This window comes from Trachypithecus francoisi, unplaced genomic scaffold (genome assembly GCF_009764315.1).
Source record: "Trachypithecus francoisi isolate TF-2019V2 unplaced genomic scaffold, Tfra_2.0 Contig01585, whole genome shotgun sequence".
Lineage (NCBI taxonomy): Eukaryota > Metazoa > Chordata > Mammalia > Primates > Cercopithecidae > Trachypithecus > Trachypithecus francoisi.
Genome location: NW_022681444.1, coordinates 10,187,656 through 10,205,632, shown reverse-complemented (window position 1 = coordinate 10,205,632; position 17,977 = coordinate 10,187,656). Strand labels below are relative to the sequence as shown.

Here is a 17,977-nt window from a genome sequence, read left to right as displayed (position 1 = left end):
AGGATTCTGGATGGAGAACAGCCATTTGCCCAGATTATTGTCCTAACATGTATGAAGAAATGGAAACACTAGCCAGTGTGCTTCAGTCAGATATTGGTCAAGACATGCGTGTTCATAACAGCACATTTCTGTGGTTCATCCCTTTTGTCCAGTCCCTCATGGATCTTAAGGATTTGGGTGTGGCTTACATAGTAGAGGTTGTTCATCATCTGTACTCTGAAGTCAAAGATGTCCTCAACCAAACAGATGCCATGTGTGACAAAGTCACTGAATTTTTTCTTCTAATTTTGGTATCAGTGATTGAACTGCATAGAAATAAAAAGTGTTTGCATTTGCTGTGGGTAAGTTCCCAGCAATGGGTAGAAGCTGTTGTCAAATGTGCCAAGCTTCCTACTACTGCATTTACACGGAGTTCTGAGAAATCATCTGGAAATTGCTCCAAAGGAACAGCAATGATATCATCACTGTCGTTGCATTCCATGCCATCTAACTCTGTACAACTTGCTTGTGTGCAGCTGATTAGAAGTCTCCTTAAAGAAGGTTATCAGCTTGGGCAGCAATCTCTTTGCAAGCGATTCTGGGATAAGCTCAACTTATTCCTTAGAGGAAATTTATCTCTAGGTTGGCAGTTGACTAGTCAGGAAACCCACGAGCTACAAACTTGTTTAAAGCAAATTATTAGAAACATAAAATTCAAAGCACCTCCATGTAACACTTTTGTGGATCTGACTTCTACATGTAAAACCTCTCCTGCATCTTATAATAGAGAAGAAAGTGAACAAATAGGGAAGAAGTCTAGAAAAGATATGCATTATTTGGAAGCTTCCAGCCCAACATTTTCTAAAGAACCAATGAAAGTGCAAGACAGTGTATTGATCAAAGCAGATAACACTATAGAAGGTGACAATGATGAGCAAAGTTATATAAAGGATGTGAAACTAGAAGACCAGCTCTCAGCTGGGTCATGCTTCAAGCGGAGTAGTGAAAACATGTTTACTGAAAGAGCTGAAGATGAAATTAAAAAAAGTACAAGGAAGCAGAAGTCTGTAAAAGAGAACTCCTCATATACACCAGAGGATTGTACTTCAAGAAATGGTCCAGAAAGGGGATGTGACAGAGGATTAATAGTATCAACACGTTTGTTGACTGATTCTAGCACTGATGCTTTGGAAAAAGTGTCCACATCAAATGAAGATTTCTCTTTAAAGGATGATGCTCTTGCTAAAACCTCAAAACGAAAAACTAAGGTACAGAAAGATCAAATCTGTGCAAAGTTATCACATGTAATAAAGAAACAACACAGAAAGAGTACTTTGGTCAATAATACTATCAATTTAGACGAAAATCTGACTGTATCTAACATTGAGAGTTTCTATTCAAGGAAAGATACAGGAGTTCAGAAAGGAGATGGTTTCATACACAATCTTTCTTTAGACCCTAGTGGTGTTCTGGATGATAATAAGAATGGAGAACAAAAATCTCAAAACAATTTATTGCCAGAAGAGAAGCAGTTAAAGAATGAAGAGTTAGATATTTTCTATTCCCATGAAAACAATTGTGAAATACAGGAATTTCATGTTGATGATAAAGATTCGATCCCCTTTACAGAAATGGCCAATACTTCAGAGAAGAAATCATCATCTTCCTTTAAAGATCTTATGACTGTACCTGAATCAAGAGATGAGGCGATGAGTAATAGTACCAATGTAATTTATTCTAACTTGACAAGAGAACAGGCCCCTGGCATCAGTCCTAAATCTGACACCTTAACGGATTCTCAGATAGACAGAGACCTTCACAAATTATCTTTACTAGCTCAAGCCAGTGTTATTACGTTTCCATCTGATTCCCCTCAGAACTCATCCCAGCTACAAAGGAAAGGAAAAGAAGATAAAAGATGTTTCACAGCTAACCAAAATAATGTTGGAGATGCCTCCCGTGGACAGGTGATTATTATTTCAGATTCTGATGATGATGATGATGAAAGAATCCTGAGTCTTGAGAAACTCACTAGACAGGACAAAAGATTCCTTGAGAAGGAACGGCCAGAGCAGCACATTTCAACAGTTACGGAGGAAAAGAATCCAGTAAAGGAAGAAAAGACGAAGTCTCTTTTTCAGTTTGAGGAATCTGATTCTCAGTGTTTTGAGTTTGAAAGTGCATCTGAAGTGTTTTCCGTTTGGCAGGATCATCTAGACAATAATAATTCAGTTCAAGATGGTGAGAAAAAATGTTTGACTCCTATAACCAATACCACAAATGGTCAGGATTGTACAGATTATGTATCTGAAGTTGTTAAAAAAGGGGCAGAGGGCATTGAAGAACACACAAGACCACAGAGCAGTAGTATTTCTGTTGAGGAATTTTGTGAAATTGAAGTAAAAAAGCCTAAGAGAAAACGATCTGAAAAACCAATTCCTGAAGATCCTGTGAGGCCTTCATCTTCTGTCAGAAATGAGGGCCAGTCTGATACTAATAAGAGAAATCTTGTTGGAAATGATTTTAAGAGTATAGGTAGAAGGACTACAACTCCCAATTCAAGTATTCAGAGAGCCACTACGGTTTCACAAAAGAAATCTTCAAAGCATTGTACTTATATAGAAACCATCAGGAAAGTTCCAGTTTCTAAGACCCCTAAGAAAACTCATTCGGATGCCAAAAAAGGACAGAATAGAAGTTCAAATTACCTCAGTTGTAGGACAACTCCTGCTATAGTGCCACCAAAGAAATTTCGTCAGTGTCCTGAACCAACTTCAACAGTTGAGAAACTTGGCCTGAAAAAGGGTCCTCGTAAGGCATTTGAGTTGTCCCAGCGATCTTTGGATTATGTAGCTCAGTTACGTGATCATGGCAAAACTGTTGGAGTAGTTGATACTCGAAAAAAGACTAAATTAATTTCTCCTCAGAACCTGTCTGTCAGAAATAATAAGAAACTGCTGACTAGTCAAGAACTTCAGATGCAAAGGCAGATCAGACCCAAATCACAAAAAAATAGACAAAGACTTTCTGATTGTGAAAGTACAGATGCTACAAGAGCAGGGCCTCATACAGCACAGAATTCTGACACATTTGTACCAGAATCTGATAGGTCAGATTATGATTGTACAGCAGGAACTGAGGTACTTGCCAACAGTAATGGAAAACAGTTAATAAAATGCGTGCCTTCTGAACCAGAAACCATAAAAGCAAAACATGGGTCTCCAGCGACTGATGGTGCTTGCCCTTTGAACCAATGTAATTCTATAGTGTTAAATGGAACAATACCAACAAGTGAAGTAATTGTCGCTATTTCAGAGGACCCTCTGGGGGGAGGTGATCCGACAGCACATCATACAGAGATGGCAACTTTGAACGAGGGAGAGCCTGACTCCAGCAGTGATACAGAGGAAGATAACTTATTTTTAACACAAAATGATCCTGAAGATATGGATTTATGTTCACAAATTGAGAATGACAATTATAAATTCATTGAACTAATTCATGGAAAAGATACAGTTCAGGTTGAAGAAGATTATGTAAGTCAGCCTCAGTTGGAATCTTTGAGTGGCACAAAGTGTAAGTACAAAGATTGCCTTGAAACCACAAAAAACCAGGGTGAATACTGCCCACAACACTCTGAAGTGAAAGCAACAGATGAAGATGTATTTCGTAAACCTGGTTTGCCTCCTTCTGCATCTAAACCTTTGAGACCTACCACTAAGATTTTTAGCTCAAAGAGTACTTCACGAATTGCTGGTCTTTCTAAATCTTTGGAAACTTCTTCAGCACTTTCACCATCTCTAAAAAATAAGTCAAAGGGGATTCAGTCGATTTTGAAAGTACCACAGCCAGCTCCCCTCGTAGCTCAGAAGCCAGTGGGTGAAATGAAAAATTCGAGCAATGTTCTTCATCCTCAGTCTCCAAATAATTCCAACAGGCAAGGTTGCAAAGTTCCATTTGGTGAAAGCAAATATTTTCCATCTTCCTCTCCAGTAAACATTCTCTTGTCATCACAGTCTGTCTCTGACACCTTCGTTAAAGAGGTCTTAAAATGGAAATATGAAATGTTTTTGAACTTTGATCAGTGTGGGCCCCCTGCAAGTCTTTGTCAGTCCATCTCAAGACCTGTGCCTATCAGATTTCACACTTATGGAGATTATTTTAATGTTTTTTTCCCTTTGGTGGTATTGAATACTTTTGAAACAGTAAGTATGTGTTTCATTTGTATGTCTCTCCAAACTTTTCAAGTTACCTCTTTACCTTGCTGAGTGAAAATGAGAGTGTAGTTCAAAAATCAGCTGGGCATGGTTGCAGGTGCCTGTAATCCCAGCTACTCAGGAGGCTGAGGCAGAGAATTGCTTAAACCCAGGAGGCGGAGGTTGCAGTGAGCCGAAGTCGCGCCACTGCTCTCCAACCTGGGCGACAGAGCGAGACTCCATTTCAAAAGAAAAACAAAAAAAAAGTATAGTTAAAATAATTGACCTTTTTGATTTAGATACTGCTTTTAGATTTCATGTTGAACAGACATTTGTGCTAGCCACTGTTCTAGCTACTGGCAATACAGAGGAAACTTTTTTTTTTGATATGGAGTTTTGTTCTTGCTGCCCAGGCTGGAGTACAGTGGTGCTATCTCAGCTCACTGCAACCTCCGCTTCCCAGGTTCAAGTGATTCTCCTGCCTCAGCCTCCCAGGTAGCTAAAATTACAGGCATGTGCCACCAGGCCTGGCTAATTTTGTGTTTTTAGTAGAGAAGGCGTTTCACCATGTTAGGCTGGTCTCGAACTTCTGATTCTGACCTCAGGTGATCCACCAGCCTCGGCCTCCCAAAGTGCTAGGATTACGGGCGTGAGCCACTGCGCCTGGCTGGAAACACTTAACTCTCTGCTCCTTGGAGCTGATAGACACAACTCAGGGTGCTAATAATATACCAAGTCCAGAAGTAACACAGAAGGAAATGTTTATTGATACACAGGTGAAGGAGGACTTCTCAGAGGAGATAGTTTCCCATCTGCATTTGTTTTGTTTGTAAATAACAGAGACCTCTGCTGTAGTTTTCTTGAGGAGATAGCAAAGGGTGAATTACATCGAACACAAAGTAGTAGTAATGAATCCTAAATTTCTCTACACATCAGACTTCCCAGTTTCTTTTTTTCTTTTTTCTTTTTTTTTTTTTTTTTGAGACGGAGTCTCGCTCTGTCGCCCAGGCTGGAGTGCAGTGGCGGGATCTCAGCTCACTGCAAGCTCCGCCTCCCGGGTTTACGCCATTCTCTTGCCTCAGCCTCCCGAGTAGTTGGGACTATAGGCGCCTGCCATCTCGCCCGGCTGGTTTTTTTTTTTTTTTGTATTTTTTTAGTAGAGACGGGGTTTCACCGTGTTAGCCAGCATGGTCTCGATCTCCTGACCTCGTGATCCGCCTGTCTCGGCCTCCCAAAGTGCTGGGATTACAGGCTTGAGCCACTGCGCCCGGCTCTTTTTCTTTTTTGAAACGGAGTCTCGCTCTGTTGCCCAGGCTGGAGTGCAATGGTGGTGCGATCTCAGCTCGCTGCAAGCTCCGCCTCCCGGATTCACACCATTCTTCTGCCTCGCAGCCTCCTGAGTAGCTGAGACTATATGCCACCACGCCCTGCTAATTTTTTGTATCTTTAGTAGAGACTGGTTTTCATCGTATTAGCCAGGATGGTCTCTATCTCCTGACCTTGTGATCCGCCCGCCTCGGCCTCCCATAGTGCTGGGATTATAGGCATGAGCCACCGCACCCGGCCCCAGTTTCTTGCTCCTCATAGCAGCTGCTCTGTGTAACAGCCTCCCCAACCCCAGCACATCCTATTCTGGTTTTTCTCTCCTTCTTAAGTAGAGTTGACAAACGATAAGATTCCCAGTTAAAATTTGAGAAAAACAGCAAATAATTCGTTAGTGTAAGCATTCAGTTGTGTTTGGAATGATTTTTGTGTGTGTGTTTTCAAGGCAGGTAAGAGGTGGGAGCAAATTTTTACTTATTCCTCAAAAGAAATCTTTGAGAATACAGTAAGACTCTTAAAACTAACAATGTTGAGGTAAATAGTCATGGTTCATTAACTTGATATTTGAGTGCCTAGTGTGTGCCAAGTGCTTGTGGAAGATGAAGTGGTGAACAAGACAGATGAGGTCTCTTCCCCTCTGGAAGTGACCATGCAGATTGAGATAAAGACTCTAGGCCGGGCGCGGTGGCTCAAGCCTGTAATCCCAGCACTTTGGGAGGCCGAGACGGGCGGATCACGAGGTCAGGAGATCGAGACCATCCTGGCTAACATGGTGAAACCCCGTCTCTACTAAAAATACAAAAAACTAGCCGGGCGAGATGGCGGGCGCCTGTAGTCCCAGCTACTGGGGAGGCTGAGGCAGGAGAATGGCGTGAACCCGGGAGGCGGAGCTTGCAGTGAGCCGAGATTGCGCCACTGCACTCCAGCCTGGGCGACAGAGCGAGACTCCGCCTCAAAAAAAAAAAAAAAAAAAAAAAAAGACTCTAGTATGAGCTAGAACGAAGGGGACAGGACACTTTCTGTAGAGATCAGATAACCTCTGAGCAGATGATATTTACACTGAGACCCAAGTGACTGGGAGTTAACTGGGAAGTATGTTCAGGCAGAGTGGAGTGCAAAGACTGTCTGGTAACAGTAAGATTGGAGTGTTGGAGAAGGAAGTGTAATGTACAAAGGGACAAGTCTACTACAAAAGAAGAGAAGTGAGTTGTTAATGCTGTACCTGGCGAGATAAATGGCTTTTATATGGCTTGAGTCAGTGTATCTTCATAAATGTGCTTTATGTTTAATCTTTTGATCAATTTGTGCCCCAAATTTTAGCCATTGTTGAGAGTTGCTTTATTATTTTTCTTTTTTCCTAAGGTACTTTTGTTTTAGCAGGAGTTGCTTTATTTTAGCTGGAAAGCACTAAATTGCTTAGAAGCCATTCATAACCCTATGAGGGATAGACACTTTTATTTCCTGAGTTAAAGATATTTATTAAGATTTATTTTCTTCAGGACATTTTTGTAGTCTCAGCTTTTTAAAAACAGAATGAGCATAAGTTCCATTTGTACATATACAGAGTTTAAAATCGTCAAAGATTTCTATCTGGCCCATTATAAAGAACATCAGGCACCCCCATCCCCTAAGTAACTATTTTCTTTCTTTTTTTGTTTGAGACGGGTGTCACCCAAGCTGGAGTGCAGTGATGCAATCTCGGCTCACTGCAAGCTCTACCTCCTGGGTTCACGCCATTCTTCTGCCTCAGCCTCCCAAGTAGCTGGGATGACAGTTGCCCGTCACCATGCCCGGCTAATTTTTGTATTTTTAGTAGAGGCAGAGTTTCACCATGTTAGCCAGGATGGTCTCAATCTCCTGACCTCGTGATCTGCCCACCTCGGCCTCCCAAAGTGCTGGGATTGCAGGCGTGAGCCACTGTGTTGGACCCCAAGTAACTATTTTCTATTCTTAATGAGTCCTTTGGAAATTTCTTTCCATATTTATTTATTTGTTTTTTTGAGACAGTGTCTCACTCCTGTCCCCCAGGCTGGAGTACAGTGGTGCAATTATGGCTCACTGCAGCCTCAACCTCTTGGGCTCAGGTGGTCCTTCCATCACAGTGTCTTGAGTAACTGGGACTACAGGCTCACACCATAATGTCCAGCTAATTTTTGTATTTTTAGTAGAGGCAGACTTTTTCCCATGTTGCCTAGGCTGGTCTCAAACTACTGGACTCAAGCAATCCACCTGCCTTGGCCTCTCAAAGTGCTACAATTACAGGCGTGAGCCATCGTGCCTGGCCCTCCTTCCGTATTTCTGAATAACATTCCCATATTGTAACTCCTTGATTTTTCAGTTTTAGGCGTTTCTATTTCCTGCTTCAGGAACTACCCCCATTCCCAGCCCAACCCTTGCACACACCCTTCCTGTTCCCTCATCCTCATTAGGGGATTGTCTTGAAATTTTTAGATTCATTTTTGTTATTTTGACTATGTGAAAGATATCTTCAGCTAAGCCACGTAGTATGCTATAATTGCCTTTCCATTTCCTTCCAAACTCTGTATTTTCCTTGGATTTATTGTTTTATATGTTTATTTAATTTTGTACTTATTACTAAATTAATGCCAGGCTGTCTTTTTTTGAGTGATCACATACCTTAGTTAATCTATAAATTTGTTCTGTGTGTGGTGCATGATGATACTCCTGAAAATAGTAGTCCTTATCCTTGGGTTGGGTCCCAAGGGCTCCACCCCCGTCATCTTTCTTGGTCACTCATGTTAGCGAGGCCTGTCCTTCAGGCTTCCAGAGAAGAGGGTATATGGGAGGTACATTTTTGAAACCTTGTATATCTTAGAATTTCTTTAATCTTCTCATTTTCTTTAATTTTTTCTATCTTTCATCTCATTTTTTTTTTGCTCTCCTTTCTTGGAGGCCATCTCAACTTTTCTCCCAAATCCATTGAATTCTTTTTAGCGTATTTTTAGTTTCCTGGAACTCTGGTTCTCTGAATAGTCCTTTATTTTATGGATGTGGTATTTTTTATTAGCTAAGTTTATTAATGATAATTTTTTTTTTTTTTTTTTTTTGAGACGGAGTCTCGCTCTGTCTCCCGGGCTGGAGTGCAGTGGCCGGATCTCAGCTCACTGCAAGCTCCGCCTCCCGGGTTTACGCCATTCTCCTGCCTCAGCCTCCCGAGTAGCTGGGACTACAGGCGCCCGCCACCTCGCCCGGCTAGTTTTTTGTATTTTTTTTAGTAGAGACAGGGTTTCACCATGTTAGCCAGGATGGTCTCGATCTCCCGACCTCGTGATCCGCCCGTCTCGGCCTCCCAAAGTGCTGGGATTACAGGCTTGAGCCACCGCGCCCGGCCTATTAATGATAATTTTAAAGTTAGCTAAAAGTTGTTCTCTTTTTGCATGGTTCCTGTCTCCCCAGTTGGTTTTTTCCTGTTCATTTGAGTGTTTATAGTCCTTTCTATTAATTCCTTTTTTTATGTGGTAATGATTTCTGGTGGTCTACTCACATTTAAGAACAGGAAACTCAAAAGTAGATTGGAACATTATTCATGGTAGCCAAAAAGTGGAAACAACCCAAATGTGTGTGTAGTTGATGAATGGATAAATAGGTCTGTTCATACAATGAATGGAATAATATTCAGCCATAAAGAGAAGTGAAGATCTGTGTTCACTAATGAACGTTGAAAACATTGTGCTAAGTGAAATAAGTCAGGTTCAGAAGGTCACATGTTGTATGATCCCATTCATATGTATTGTCCAGAATAGGCATATCTGTAGAGACAGAAAGATGAGTAGTTGTCAGGGGAAGGAAGGAGGTGGGAATTGGGATTGCTGATAGGTACAAGGTTTCTTTTGGGGTGATGGAAATGCTGTGGAATGAGGTAGTGGTGATGGTTGCATGGCATAGTAAATAAAACCATAGTACTAAAAACCACTGAGACGTACACTTTAAAATGGTGAATTTCATGTTGTGTGAAATGCTATCTCCATTTAAAAAATGTTACTTTAAAAAGAATAAATTTGATTAGCAACAAGTTAAGAAAGATGCGTAGGAAAACATTAAATCTTCAGATACTTTTACAAAAATGAACCCGTTTATGGTTGCACTCTGGAAGGCAAATGTGATCTGAAGGGTGCCATAGCATGGTAAAACCCAACATTAGTTTCATTCTTTATGGTAAGGTTTTGCGTTTAGGTGCAGTTATAATCTGTAGTTTATTATATATATAAAAGATGAAAACACCAGAAGCTCTGAGTGAAAGGGTGGGCTTGTTGACCATTGGCACTTGATTAGGAAGCCCCACCCCACCATTATGTCAATGTCTTTTTTTCTTTTTTCTTCAGATGGAGTCTCACTCTGTTGCCCAGGCTGGAGTGCAGTGACCCGATCTCGGCTCGCCGCAACCTCTGCCTCTTGGGTTTAAGCATTTCTCCTGTCTCAGTCTCCCGAGTAGCTGGGACTACAGGTGCACACCACCACACCCGGCTGATTTTTGTATTATTATTATTATTATTATTTTTTGAGACGGAGTCCCACTCTGTCGCCCAGGCTAGAGTGCAGTGGCATGATCTTGGCTCACTGCAAGCTCCACCTCCTGGGTTCACGCCATTCTCCTGCCTCAGCCTCCCAAGAAACTGGGACTACAGGCGCCCGCCACTGCCCAGCTAATTTTTTGTATTTTTTAGTAGAGACGGGATTTCACCATGTTGGGCAAGATGGTCTTGATCTCCTGACCTCGTGATCCACCCACCTTGGCCTCCCAAAATGCTGGGATTACAGGCATGAGCCATCGTGCCTGGCCCTAATTTTTTTTTTTTTTTTTTGGGACGGAGTCTCACTCTGTCGCCTGGGCTGGAGTGCAGTGGCCGGGATCTCAGCTCACTGCAAGTTCCGCCTCCCGGGTTCACGGCATTCTCCTGCCTCAGCCTCCCAAGTAGCTGGGACTACAGGCGCCCGCCACCTCGCCCAGCTAGTTTTTTGTGTTTTTTAGTAGAGACGGGGTTTCACCATGTTAGCCAGGATGGTCTCGATCTCCTGACCTCGTGATCCGCCTGTCTCGGCCTCCCAAAGTGCTGGGATTACGGGCTTGAGCCACCGCGCCCGGTCTAATTTTTGTATTTTTAGTAGAGACGAGGTTTTGCCATATTGGTCAGGCTGGTCTCGAACTCCTGACCTCAGGTAATTCACCCGTCTTGGCCTCCCAAAGTGCTGGGATTACAAGTGCAAGCCACTGCACCCAGCCTATCAGTGTCTTTACTCTTTATTTTTCTTGTCAAGTCTTAGTTCCCAAAAAAGAATCATCAAATATTTTACCTGGGAAGTGTAGGCTTGGCGGGGAGCTGAGTGTGGGAAGAGGGCTGATATAGGAGTCAGGGAGGAGAGGTGTTCAAGCATTTGGTATATACACATTTACTTCTTTTTTTTTTTTTTTTTCCTACATGGTATCCTCATCCTTGCTGTCCCCGAGGTCAGAGACTGCTTATCCTTTCTAGAGACAAAATCTCTTGTCATTTTTTGCTGGGACGAAGGAGCAATAGTTTCCTTCCAGCCATCCTTCTAGAGGTCTGTTGCTTCCCAGTTGGACTTCACATTCTCGGACTTGCTAAGTTAGTTCCATTCATCCCTCTGCTTTGCAGCTTCCAAAGTTTGGTTACTCTTGTCTCCTGTCCTTTTTGTTCTAATTGGTCAGTGCTGTTTTTAAAAGTCTCTTTAGTGTTTTAATGGGGTTTCAGGAGGGAAGGAAATGGTGTATGTTCAATCTACGTTGAAGTTACACTTTTCTTTTTAACCATACAATTTCAGCCATCTTGTTTAATCATTTCTGGTTTATACAGGCCAATAATTATTGGTTGTATTAAGATGCCTTGTTTAATTTTAGTTTTTAGTCATTGTCATAAGTTGTGGGCTGTGGCGTCAACTGCAATCCTGAACCAGGAGTCACACCCTACTCCTGTTGTAATTTAATGCAATTTTACTTTCACTTTGTTAATGGGATGCTATAGTATGTACAGATTTTTTTTTTTTCTGAGACAGAATCTCACTCTGTCACCCAGGCTGGAGTGCAGTGGTGCGATCTCGGCTCACTGCCAGCTCTGGCTCCCGGGTTCACGCCATTCTCCCTCCTCAGCCTCCTGAGTAGCTGGGACTATAGGCGCCTGCCACCAGGCGTCCGCCACCACATCTGGCTAATTTTTGTTTTTGTTTTTGTGTTTTTAGTAGCGACGAGGTTTCACTGTGTTAGCCAGGATAGTCTCAATCTTCTGACTTCATGATCCGCTCGCCTCAGCCTCCCAAAATGCTGAGATTACAGGTGTGAGCCACCATGCCCGGCCTAGACTTTTTTTTGGGGGGTTACCAAATTTGGTTTATATCCTATTTAGAACCTGAAACATAGGTTTAATTATTTGGTTATGTTTATTGCAAGTGGAACATAGTGACATTACGTAGAATTATCCCTCACAAAAGACAAATGAGAACAGATTCAGCTTTTAGAAATGAGTCTTTTGTATATTGATGTGACTGGGAGAAGAATTTTTTTTGATCGTTGTATTTAACACATAAAAGTGTTAATTGGATACATGTGCACTGTTTTGCCAGGGACCAATTTTTTTGCAGTCAGTTGTGGCAAATACTCTTTTATTTTAAAACTTAGATGTGCTTTCTGTTTCCTGCAGTCCTCCACTGTTACCTCTATTGTGTAGAGGTCACTGTAGGTTGCCTGGACATGGAGCAGGCAGGCAAGGAGTACTTTTCTTGGGCACCAACTTCGATTCTCAGTGCCCAGTAGGGAGATGGCTCTATTTCTTTGGCCAATTTCAGACAAGATTGAGTGAATTTAGGGTGGTATGGCTATAGACGCTTTGGCTAATTTCAGATTGTAATCAGTTCTGTGGAGGAAACAAATAGGCCGATATGATGAATTGTTGTGAGTGGTGATATTGGGAGGCTGCTCTTGAGACCTGGCTGAGATCCAGAAGAAGAAAGTATGTATTGTAATGTAATGCCATGAAATGTAATGCCATGAGATGGCGTGAGATGCCATGAGATAGGAACTGAATCTTATGAAGAAAGAGATTAGGCTGGTATGGCTGAAGTGAAGTAGCTGATAAGGGGTAAAGAGAAATGAAATAAGATTGGAGAAATAAGAGCCAGATACAGCCCTGTAAGCTGCAGGTTGATGTTTCATTCTCAGTTCAGTGAGAAGGTACTGAAAGCTTTTTTTTTTTTTTTTTTTTTTTGAGACGGAGTCTCGCTCTGTGGCCCAGGCTGGAGTGCAGTGGCCGGATCTCAGCTCACTGCAAGCTCCGCCTCCCGGGTTCCCGCCATTCTCCTGCCTCAGCCTGCCGAGTAGCTGGGACTACAGGCGCCCGCCACCTCGCCCGGCTAGTTTTTTGTATTGTTAGTACAGATGGGGTTTCACCATGTTAGCCAGGATGGTCTCGATCTCCTGACCTCGTGATCTGCCCGTCTCGGCCTCCCAAAGTGCTGGGATTACAGGCTTGAGCCACCGCGCCCGGCCTGAAAGCTTTTTATTTGGTTGGTCATTAGACTGGGGGAATAGTAACATAACACCAGTTGATGTTTTTTACACACCATTTGCTGTTGCTATGTGGAGAGTAATCTGTGGAAAGGTAAGCATAAATGCAGTTGACCAGTCAAGGGGCTACTATAGCCCAGGAGAAAGATGGTGGTGGCTTGATTTGGGTGGTAGCTATAGAAATGGAGAGGAATTCAATATATTGGGGGTAAATTTTGGAGAGAGTAGTTAGAAGACTTGGTGATAGAATTGGTGGGGGAGTTTAAGAAGGGAGGATGATTCTGAAGTTTTTGGCTTAAGCTTCTGGTTAGATTGTGATGCTGTTTACTTGATGTCAAATGATCATGGGTTAATGGCCCTCTCTTCTGGGAGTGACATTGCTGAAGCCAGGGAGTGTAGTTGAAGATGTTAAACTGATATATATTGTGAGAAACTCTGGGGCAGCCTAGGATGTGATTGGGTTCTTGGGATGGGAAGGAAATAGTAAGTAGAGCAGACTAGAATTCCTATAGATGGGAATTAAAATAGAAAGGAATTTCTTAGGTTTCCCCCCTTTTTTTCTTCCCCTCATTGCCCTGGGCTAGAGTACTACCCTTATGTTACTTTGTGGTGCAGGGCAGGAAAGTTGCAACTAGCTCATGTCTGCCAAAAGCAGTGGGTAGCATTAGGGTGGCATTGTATCCCAGCTCCTATGAGGAGTAATTAACAGTGGATATAGTTGATTGCTTGGTTCTTGAAAGTTCACTTGTTCCCTCCCATCCCTAAGGCTGAATTACTGTAACCAAGGAAGTCAGAATTCAGAAAGGTAAGTATCAGGGTAGACTTAGAGATTATAATACTGAAATGCTTATTCCCAGAGTTGTATCCCCATGACTGTCTACCCTACTCATCAGTAGAGATACAGAAGAAGCTAGGTGGTGGTAGGCTATAGCCACTTGTTCTGCAGTGTTCCTTTGTACCTGATGTGCCTGGTCTCCCTGGGGAGCATGCATTCAGAGGGGAACATCTGCATTTCCTGTCTGGAGTACAGTCACTGTAAGAGAAAAGTAACAAACTGAACGATGTGGAGCAGATAAAGCAAAATTACTGGAATAGTCAGAATAAGATTTAGCTAAAAGCATATTAAATATCTCAAAGAAAGAGCATGGTGGAAACATGAAGCAAGAAGGAGAAACCACAAAGAACAACAAACAGGAGCTGTTTGGGGATAGAGGACACAATCGTTAGAGAACTTAGTAAATGGAGTGGCTAGTACATGGATACAACTGAAGAATGTGTAGGCAAGCTAGAATGTCCGCTCAGATTCCCACAAGTTATCACGAAAGGATAGAAGCAGAAAATAGAAAAGAAAAAGCAATAAAGTGGATAGAGAAGTGTTAATATATGTGTAACAAGGATCTCGGAGGCAGAGAAAAAGAAAGTATAAGACCAAGATTTTCTTTTTTTTTTTTTTTTTTTTTGAGACGGAGTCTTGCTCAGTCGCCCAGGCTGGAGTGCAGTGGCTGGATCTCAGCTCACTGCAAGCTCTGCCTCCCGGGTTCACGCCATTCTCCTGCCTCAGCCTCCGGAGTAGCTGGGACTATAGGCGCCTGCCACCTCGCCCGGCTAGTTTTTTGTATTTTTTAGTAGAGCTGGGGTTTCACCGTGTTAGCCAGGATGGTCTCGATCTCCTGACCTCGTGATCCGCCCGTCTCGGCCTCCGAAAGTGCTGGGATTACAGGCTTGAGCCACCGCGCCCAGCCAAGACCAAGATTTTCTTAGAGAAGGAGTGGAGAGTTGAGATTGAGAGGGCTTTTAATGCCAAGGGACTATAACTGAATGAGTGTATACATAAACAGCTATATCGAGACCTTTAGAATGTATTTAAAAACGTAAGTTCTGGGAACAGTGTTACCTGTCAGAAATTTTAAAAAGCTAGAAAGGTTTAAGATGAAAAAATGGAAAAAGACGGCCAGGTGCAGTGGCTCATGCCTGTAATACCAGCATTTTGGGAGGCAGAGGCCAGAGGATTGTTTGAGCTTGGAAATTTGAGACCAACCTGGACAACAAAGTGAGACCCTGTCCCTTTTTTAAAATAGGAAAATTATACGGCAAGCAAACATGAACCAAAGAAAGCTGGAGTTGCAGGTTTACAATCAACATTTACTTTAACATGAAAACAATTCAGAGGGGCAAAGACACTAGATACCAGTAAAAGGAACAGTTACCCAAGCGTATACAATTGATTGTGAACATGTATGTATATAATAATTCAAAATAGACAAAGCAACAATTGATGGAACAGTTGTAGATGATGACAGCTGCTATAGATATTCAGTGATATAGTTCATTAAAATGACAAAAATGGAGCAATGAATAATTGGAAGAGACACGGTTCTGATCATTTGCAGATGACCTACATAGAAACCCCAGTAGCATCAATATTTGGGCACAAGATGGATGTTCAAAAAAATAAGTCGTGTCCCTCTGTAGCAGCAATAGCCAGTTAGAAAATATGAAAGAAAATATCATGGTAACTGGAACTGCATACCTGTTAGTAATTAGTCTAATGATGAATGCATGAGACGTTTATGGAAAACACTAAACTATTTTAAAGGTGATGAAGATGTTTAGTCTTTTGTTCAAAATGGAGAGGTGCTATGTTCATGGATGAGACAGCTTCACGTTGTAAAGATGTGAGTTCTTTCTGAATTCATTTATAAATTTGATGTAGTGCAAGTTAAAATCCCAATACATAGGAGCAGGATTGTTTTGAGGTGATCGATAGACTTATTTTAAAATCTGTAAGGAAAAGCAAAATGTATTATAATAAAGTCACTTTGAAAAGAACAGCGTAACTAGGGCGGGGGGTGGGGGGGGAATGATACTTGCCTTATCTGCTATGAAGCTGTTTCAAAGCCATAGTAATAGACACATATGAGAGTGGCACAGGGCAGGCAGATAACCGGAGAAACAGTGGGAGACCCTTTAGCTCCTAAGAAGGAACTCTTCCTTCTTGCGTATGTGTCAATGTTAGATAAAATGAGATAAATAGGAAATCACAAATCAGTGGGGAAGGGATAGGTCGTTAGAGGAAACTGGCCTACTTCACTGGGGAAAAAACAAATTAGGCTAATATTCATACTTTATAGCACGTAAACTGGTTAAATCATGTTTGGAAAGTAAAACTAAATGAATTGAAGAAAATATCAGAAAACATGTCAGTTTAGGTGATGAAGGTAATCATAAAAACAAAAAGCATTAGCCACATTAATGGATTAATGAATATTAATGGATTTTATTCTGTCAAAGTTAATGTCTTTTTAGTGAAGGACTCTATATTTGGAGTCAACAGATAGGAAGAAGAGAGTTTTAAAACATTCCTCAACTGGCAAGAGATTAGTAGCTAAAACACACAAAGCACTTTTGTAAATCAACAGCAAAAAATGGAAATCAGTAGAAGATGGACAACAAATAGTTTGCAGAAGGGAAAACTTGGTGTTAATAAATATATAAAGTGTTACTGAAAGGAGGAAAGGAAGTTAAAATAACAGGTGAGCGAAAGTTTGTGATCCTTTATGATCTAGCAGTCTTATCCCTGCATAGGCTCACTAGAAGAATGTATGCACGTCTGTCCATAAGGGATCTATGTCTTGGATGTCATTTATAGGATATAGAGTTGGAGCTGATTAAAAGGATGGATGAATAAAATGCTGTTTCAGGCCGGGCGCGGTGGCTCAAGCCTGTAATCCCAGCACTTTGGGAGGCCAAGACGGGCGGATCACGAGGTCAGGAGATCGAGACCATCCTGGCTAACACGGTGAAACCCCGTCTCTACTAAAAAATACAAAAAGCTAGCCGGGCGAGGTGGCGGGCGTCTGTAGTCCCAGCTACTCGGGAGGCTGAGGCAGGAGAATGGCGTAAACCCGGGAGGCGGAGCTTGCAGTGAGCTGAGATCCGGCCACTGCACTCCAGCCTGGGTGACAGAGCAAGACTCCGCCTCAAAAAAAAAAAAAAAAAAAAAAAAAATGCTGTTTCATACTAAAGAGCACTATGTGAGTCTGTCCCAGAAGACTTAAAAGTTGGTTGAAAACACAAAACACCTAGTTTATAGTAGAATACTATTTGTCTAAATCTCTCTCACACACAGCCCTTCTGGATTTTTCAGTTATACTAACACAGCTGTAGTGGATACCTAGGGTGGAGGTTGTCATGGAAGTGGAATCAATCAGGGATACAGGAGAAGTCAAATGATGACGGCCTTGCATAGACTCTTGACAGTGCATCACGAACCAGAGATTTGGGTTAGCGCTACCTGAGATGGGTAAGGAAAAATAACAGCAAGGAGGTCATCATTGAGTCTGATGGGTGGGCGATTTTTGTGCAGCAGTGGTTAAGTCAGAAACCAGATGTAAAAGAAGTGAGTGGAAGGAGTGTTTTGAAAACATACGTGTTGATGGGGAGCAGGAAAAGGGGGGCACTAAGCTGAACGGTCATTTGGAGAGAAGGAAGGGTTTTGTTTATTGTTGACAGGGTTTTCTTAGAGCAATTTCAGTGTGTATGCTCATGGGAATGAGCAATGGGCAGGAAGAAACTGATGCAAGAAAATGGATAATTCTGGGAATTTTAAGTCCTCAAGGGAAGAGGGATCCAGGACAGAAATCAGAGAGTTTGCCTTAGACTTGTGTAATGAAAGGGAACAGGACATGGAAATGAATGTCAATTGCTTTGTCTGTTTTGGGGTTTGTGTTTGGCTGTCTTATGTAAGGCAAGGACAGTCTCGGTTATTGGGAGCCAGTGCTGCAGGAACTTCTTTGCCCCAGTGAAACAGCTTTTGTTTTAATAATGTAATTTTTTGGCCAGGCACAGTGGCTCATGCCTGTAATCCCAACACGGGAAGGCCAAGGCAGGCGGATCATCACTTGAGGTCAGGAGTTTGAGACCAGCCTGGCCAACTTTGGTG

General features: G+C 42.2%; 1 protein-coding gene across 12 annotated transcripts in view; it reads left to right on the top strand.

Annotated features, from left to right (window-relative positions):
* The window catches only part of SETX (senataxin), a 100,100-nt gene that overhangs the window by 31,124 nt on the left and 50,999 nt on the right, over window positions 1-17,977 (top strand). For 11 of the 12 annotated variants that reach the window (XR_004433303.1, XM_033194724.1, XM_033194766.1 and 8 more), the window contains one exon: window positions 3-4,184. Coding sequence is in view for 11 of the 12 variants with exons in the window: in XM_033194724.1 (XP_033050615.1) it covers window positions 3-4,184 (4,182 nt within the window). In the remaining variant the exon portion in view is untranslated. Of the gene's footprint in view, window positions 1-2; window positions 4,185-15,659; window positions 15,711-17,977 lie in introns of those variants that run through there. The other variant, XM_033194797.1, reaches the window with a different exon arrangement.